General features: G+C 35.1%; 1 protein-coding gene across 1 annotated transcript; it reads right to left on the reverse strand.

The window, feature by feature from the left end:
• Positions 1–516: 516 nt before the first annotated feature.
• On the reverse strand, positions 517–1,380 carry LOC131158549 (uncharacterized). The gene has a single exon (XM_058113419.1). It carries the CDS (start codon positions 1,378–1,380, stop codon positions 517–519), a length of 864 nt encoding a protein of 287 aa, XP_057969402.1.
• Positions 1,381–7,776: the final 6,396 nt, after the last annotated feature.

Consider the following 7,776-nt stretch of genomic DNA (forward strand, 5'->3'; position numbering starts at 1 on the left):
ATCTCCTGCGTTGTGCTGTGTCGTCGTTTTGTATGCAACGCCCGGAAACGTTGCCTCTCACAGTAGCCCAGCCCCCCGCTTTCGTTAGCGCGGCTCCAGCGTTTCCAGAACTTGCATGATACTGGCTGCGCTGCTTAGTCCCTGGCCTCTCCAGTGCGTGTAGTATAAGCAGGATTTCTTTTTACTTTCGGTATGGGCATCTTTTAACATTTGAGATTTCCGTTCAAGTGCTGCTCAAAGCCTTCGTCTTTCCTTCCTTAGAGCCACAACCTCTTCTTCTGATTGTATATACCGAATCCTCTGTCACTTGATTTCCTTGTGATAGACAGAGACTAGTGCCTCCTTTTGCTGATTCTTTACTTTTGCTCTTGCATCTCCCTTTTCTGCTGGGCATGGATCCCCTTGTAGCTTCAATTGCATGCATGCGCTTGGTGATTTAACATGCTCAATAACAACTTCTAGGATTCTTTTGAGTTGGGGGTTTACTCGGTTTTCCCGCCATACTTCATAATTTCCTTAGACTGTGGCAATTTCATCACCCAGACCTATTAGGTGCACATGTTTCCAAGCCACCATGAAATTTCTAATCTGATTTTGAGTGTCTCCTATTTCATATGCGAAGTCCGAGTCGGCTAATCCATGAGTCATAGGCACAAACTGAGACGCTCCCACTTGCCTTCTTGCCATCAAAGGAGCGTATGCTATTCCTCCCCATGGACCTAATAACGGGACCCATAGGAAGTTTCCACATTGATACATCATATTGGAATGGTTCATCCATGGCACTTGCCAAACTAATCCCAACTCCCTCAGTTTGTGTAATTTTTCATTCCAGTTAGCCTTGCTCCATTGAACATTCTGCTGAGCCTCCTTGAACTCGGCTAAGGGGATTCGAAGAGCTGAAAAGGTGTTACGGTACCCCCCTTGGTTACTTGGCAGGTGACTGGTGAACCAAACATAGAGTAATGATACACAACATTTCAGTCGTTCCTGACCCTTGCTTCTGCACTTGTTAAGAGATCGAAAGGTTTCTGCCAAAATCTCGAAAATCGGATTAGCCCCATTCTTTACTTGCGCCACAAAAGAAATAGTGGATCTATCAATGGTCCCTAGTTCTTTGGGAAATACAATTAGGCCATATATGGCCAATGCGAACAAATGTATCTGAACCTCTTCACCTTTCTCTTCTTCCAACAACTCGTTCAAGCATTTCCAAGTGATCCTTTTGCTTTCCCCTACCGTTCGTTGAATCTTGACCCTAGCAAGGTTATACAACTCCCCTGCTAAGGAAATCCTAGAATCAGGCACATAAGTACAGGAGGGTGATCGCTGTGTCATCAAATGCAGTAACGAGGTGTACTCTTCAATTGTAGGAACCATGTCGATTCCATCTATCGTAAAACATGTGTACGGAGGATTCTAAAAGTCCACCAATGCCTTCACCATCTGAAGATTCACCGTTATGTGTAACAAGAAACCGATATGGCCATATAACTGTGAGAATTCAAAACGGCGTTGCGGGGTCCAATCCTTCTAGATAGTTTTTAGTTCCTCCCGGGGGTTTGACTGGGTATATAAGCACACTTTGGCAGGTAATTCCACTTTCGATTCCTCGTTCAAGCTATCTCCCCACTACTTTTGCTGTCTTTCAGAATACAACTGTACTACGGACTCGGTCTCCTGATAAACAACAGTGTCCTCCATGACTGAATCTGATCTCTTCCAAAAACCTTGGGAAAGTAAATGGGATGCCTATATGGATGCAATATGTTAGCAACATTATCATATAATTCAAAGCAGAAACTTAGGATGTGACTACCAACTTATTGGAGATGACTATGCCTGCATGTTTATGAAATTGAGCATGGGATGCATGATTATAAAATGTGTGAATGCATAAGTATTTAATGCATGACCATGGGATGCAATGTGTATTTATGTATGGGTGTACTTAGTGCAAAAATACATACAAATAGGATATGAACATATATGCAACCTATTGTGCGTAAAATTATGCATGAATGCATGGATGCAATGTAACCTAACTAATTACTTTGTCAGCATTCTAGGAAAAGTCCCACTAATGAGAGATTTCAAGATTACGACAATCATTGATGGGCCACAATTTCAATTCAATTCTTCTCTCAATCATTCTTTTCCTTGATGAAGGTCCATGTACCTCAGATTCTATGAAAGGTCAAATTATGATCTAAGGTTGGGGTTGACCCAGGTTAGTCAACCCACTAGATTTGTTCAGTACGGGCTTGTGGACTTTAGCGTGCACTTGGGCCTCAAGTATATTAAAATATGGGCTTCAATATATTTCATGATGGGATCATACCCTAGTTTTAAAAGGACTTGGGCTTGGATTGCTTATAAAATATTGGCCCGGATTTTGGGGTAATAGGGCTGAAGCCCATTTTTGGAAAACTGGGTTTGACCCCTTTTGGAAAATTAGGTCTGGGCCAAATTTTTACTTAGGAAAAGATTGGGCCTATACTTGTTATTTCTCAAAAAATTAGGCCTGAGTTATTTGAAAAGGGTTGGGCCGACCCATATTTTAAAATGCTTGGGCCAAGTGCTTCATTTTTGAAAGGATTGGCCTTTGTCTCATTATTGGGCTTTTTCTGAATATTGGCTAAGTAGTATGTAAGTTTAAAATGGATGCAAAATGTGTGATATAATACAAAGTGTCTCACAACATATATACAACATATTATACATGGAGAAGGATGTGGATCCTGTCCCGACCCAAGGTAGGTATGTATATACAAGGTTTTTCATGACTCTATCCTAGTTAAGGGAAAACTATGGACAAGTACGTGTGGGTAGGCTCTAATCCCTATTGACAAAAAGGTCCCCAATTTGAAATTTCATCCTCCCCCATAGGGGTCCGGACAAAACTCGCATTGAGTGGGGTGGTTCGCGAGTCCCATCAAGCTTAAGCTACGAAGGGACAAACGCTATTACACCCCTATCTAATCTTAGCAGGTAAAGCTCGGGTATAAAGCGTGAAAGTATGTGAATTCAAACTTTAACCTAATCCCGCTATCCCCACATTTATTCACATGCTATAAACAATATGGAAACATAATATCTACCATTAATATATATATTCAAAAGATAAGGAAACACAATATATGCAATTAATATGTTTATTCAAAAAAAATTTGGAAACCAAAAAATAAGGAAACAAAATATTTACGATTAGTATACAAAATATTAATATGCTTATTCAAAATATCTACAATAAATATGCTTATTCAAAATATTTGGAAACAAAATATCTACAATTAATATTCAAAAAATTAGGAAACAAAATATTTTTAATTAATTAAGGTTATTTACAAATTATGTAAGTAAAATGTTTACAATTAATCAAAGTTATTTACAAAGTACAATATTCACAAAATAAGGAGTAATTAAAAGATTTATTAAATTTGAACTTGGGATAATTTCTAATTAATTAATGGTTCGACTTTCTAATGTCCCCAGCGGAGTCGCCAAGCTATCGCGACGTACCGGGAGCGCGTGTGCCCCGGGCGGCGAAATAAAAATTATTTTAATATTTTCATGGAAAAACATGGAATGTCGGAGTCGCCACTAACCTTTAGTGTGGTTAGAACACGTGATGACTACCCCGTTAGGGGTAAAATAGGTCTACATTACCTGAATTAGGCTCGGGAGTTCGGTTACGCGAGGGGAATGTACGAGCACCCCCTACGCGCCCGTTCTTATGAACGGTACCTAATTAATTTGAAATTATCCCTAAGTTAATCTAATAAGTCTTTAAATTACTCCTTTTTGTAAATTTATAAATACCTATGAAAAATAAATAAATATATACATATATTCTCTCAGAGCTTAAGGTACGTGAAGCCCGAAGGCTCATACCCCCGCATTAAAATCGTAAGGATAAAATCGAAAATAATTTACAAAATACACTTCCAAATTTTGAAAATTTTCTAGGGTTTTTCTAAGTATTAAAATACTAGTTGGAAGGTTTTTGGAACTAAAAAAAAATGATTTTTAAGTTTCAAAGTATTTTCCTTGCCTTTTTTCTATTTTTCTGATTTTTTATTTTTTTTCATATTTTTACTGTATAAATCAAAAATATTTTTAAAATTTTCTCCTAATTTTCTATTTTTTATAATTTTTCATATTTTTCTGAAATTTCAAATAGCTAAATAAAAAGAGGAAAAATGTACTACTAATACTATAAATCATAACACGCAAAAATTATATATCATAATAATCGAAATCTCAATATTAAATCCTAAATGTTAATAATCAATCTAACTTTAATACTATAATTTAGTATGGAAATAATCAAACCCTAGAAATTATGCACTTTTATAGACACGTAAGGAGAAAGAACAAGATTATGGAAACCGTTCAAATAATAAATCTGCCATAGAATATGCACATAAATAATAAATACACATGTCATAATATTAGATATACTACCATAATAATAATCTACCACAATACTTAATGAACTACCTGGCGCACTACTTTTCTACATAACATGGTATCCTAATGATAAATTACCATAATAAATAATAATAATAATAATAATAATAATACATTAACAAGGTTTACTAAATATAAGCATAATAACAAAGCCATAATATTATATATACTAAACACTAACAATACCATAGTACTCATAATAACAGTGAATATACACTAAAATGCCAAATATAAGCGTAACAATAATATAAGTACTTAATAATAATATAATAACAATATCTCATAAATATATACATTATAATAAAAATAACAACAAAAAACATATTAAACATAAACACAACAGTTAATCTATCCCATATAATAACAATGATAACATATAATAAATAAAAAAAACTGGAACTTTAAATATTAAACAGGACCAATATATGTATATGTATGTATATCGTGGGTGTGTGTGTATGCAGGAGTGTATGCATGCTTACCAGGGGCTTACCGTTGTGGGTGATGCTGGAGGCTGCCAGAGATACTGGAGGGTGGTCGAAGATCCTGGATTGTCTGGGAGATGGTTGGCCGCAAGGATGATGTTGGGGTCTCGGACCAGTGGTGCTCGCCGCAGGGAACTCTCGGGACTGTGTTCAGAGGGTTCTACCCGTGCTGGTGTGGAGAACCTCCGGAGGTTGCAGAAGCTGGCGTCGTGGGGTCGTGGCCGTGAAGTGTTGCAGAGAGCCGTGAGGCTTTGCCGGAGCGTGGCTATGCTGGTGGGGTTCTGGCCGTGGAGTGTTGCAGAGAGCCGTGAGGCTCTGCCGGAATGTGGCTGTGCTGGGAGTTCTCTAGTGGTTGGCCGAAGGCTGCTGGAAGATGAAGACAGGAAGAGCAGCAGGGCACGGCTTCTGTGGTGGCTATGTTGGGATTCGTCTGGTGATGCTGCAGATCTGCGGGAACGGAGGAGATGGTATGTGGCAGAAAGGTGTGGCCGGCAGCAGAGCAGAGGGAGAAGAAGAAGTTGAAGAAGAAGAAGAAGACGAAGAAGTTGAAGAGCAGTGACTAGAGTTGCCGCTGCTGCCGTGCATGTGAACCAGAGAGAAGCAAAACAGAGTTTTTTTTTTTTTGCTGTGCTCTGCGCCTGCCTTCCCCGTGTGTAGCCTGTGCCTATATAGGCAAAACCAAGGATGAAAGGGCTAGGGTTTCCGCCCCCAGCCTCTCACCCTCTTCTCTTTTTTATTTTATATTTTTATGTTTCCTTTTTTCTTATATACCTTTATGGTAATAAAATATATAAGTATAATACTAATAGGGTATGAATGATATAATAATAATAATTATAATAGTAAAATAATAATTATAATAATAATGCTACTATTAGTAATAAATAATAATGAATAATAATAAAAATAATCATAGCAAGGTAAAAATAATAGCAATAATGATAAAAAATACTAAAAGTAATAATGATAATGAAATAATAATAATAAAATATATATATATAGAAATAATAATAATAATAATAAAGTAAGATAAAAATAATAAAAATAATAATAAAGATAATAGAAATAATAATAATAATGATGATAATAAAAATACTAAAAATAATAATGAAAACAAAATAATAATAATAGTAATAACAAAAATAAATAATTAATAATAAAAATAATAATAATAATAAATAAAAATACTAATAATAATAATAATAATATTTAAAAATAACAAAGGTAATAATAATGAAAATAAAAATAATAATAGTGATATAATAATAATAATATTGGGCCTAAGTAAAAATGGGGTGTCTACAAACGTAATTTGTCATTATTAGCTAAAAAGAGTTATTAATATGTTGGCACCATGATTAGCCAAGAAAAAAGTTATTTTAATGATGAATTTATTAGTGAACATTTATGAAAGTAACGGTGTAATCCCAAGAGGGGATTAATTGGGTATTTTAAAAATTATTATGCGGAATCTCAGTTTATTTTAAACCTTTTTAAAATTTACCAATCACAATCTCCCACAAATATCAAACACAATCAACTAATCAGCGACAATACTATACCAATACACAATCCTACGTATATATAAACTGAAAAATACAACAGAATTTTCCCAATAAATTCAGAATATACACAGCAGATTATAAAAGTGCAAAATTTAAAGAGATAGGGAAAGAAGATTGAACACCGAATTTTTTACAAGGTTTGGCTTACTGCCTATGTTCTTGCCCCAAGCAGCTTGCTGTGAGGATTTCCTTTAGCCACTCCGTTTAATAGGTGGAGTACGCCTCTCTACGTTGGAAGGTGGAGACCCCTCTCTAACAAAAACATCCTCTCGCTAGGCAACGATTCTAATCCCAAATCATTCAATTGCATAAACAACAATAAGTTTGTTTGTACAAGTAAAACTCTCTCACAATAGAGCTGGATTTGTACAACTATAAGCACTATATACTCAAAACATAAATATGAAATTGAAGCTCACATAGATTGCAAAGGGATTCTAATTGTAGAATGAGAAATTCATAGAATCTAAATCAGAATTTGTTTAGGGCTTTGAGCAAAATGCACAACAACTTTTTCAGAGTTTGAATCAAGAGTATAGCAAGAATTTCAATGTGTATGTGCGAGTATATGTTGCCCTAATGTGTAAAAATCATCTTTATAATAGAGTAGGAAAATTCTTACCATTTTCCCCAAGTTTGGAAACCATATCTTTCGATTTTGGAAAGAAATCAGCGTTGTTAGAAAGTTTAAAACATATACTTCAGTCACCAGAACCACATGATCAGTCGCCTAAACTATTTTAAAATAACACTCCAGAATAGGTAGTAGTAGTTCAGTCGTCTGACCCCAAGAGTTCAGTCATCTAACCCTGTTTTGATTTCTTTTTACACTAACAGTAGCATATCAGTTGCTTGAATATTATGCAACACAGTTTTTTTCATATTTTGAATCCAAAACTTGTATATATTAACTTTGAAAAGTATTTTGGACTTTAAAAAATTAGTTTCCAAATTCTAAATCAAGTCTCTCTAAGTCCAATATAAATTCCTAAGAGCTTCAGTCACAATATTGAAGTTTAGAAGTATTTATATGAGACTATAAAAATAAATACACTTAAATCCTAAGTCTTCATGTCGTATAACTTTAACATTGTCCAAGCTTGATCAACACTTCAATAAGCTCATATTCTTCATGACTTGTAGCTTTAAGTTAGGCTTCATTCAATCTTTTCCAAATAGAACCATTGTACTTTGTGAAACATATGATTCCTAAAATTTAACTTGAAAGCACAATTAATAACCTTAATTTGTTA

This window comes from Malania oleifera, chromosome 6 (assembly GCF_029873635.1).
Source record: "Malania oleifera isolate guangnan ecotype guangnan chromosome 6, ASM2987363v1, whole genome shotgun sequence".
Classification (NCBI taxonomy): Eukaryota; Viridiplantae; Streptophyta; class Magnoliopsida; order Santalales; family Ximeniaceae; genus Malania; species Malania oleifera.

What these genes read in the sequence shown, in the direction of transcription:
- LOC131158549 (XM_058113419.1), bottom strand. Translation starts at nt 1,380, where the DNA reads ATGGTTCCTACAATTGAAGAGTACACCTCGTTACTGCATTTGATGACA.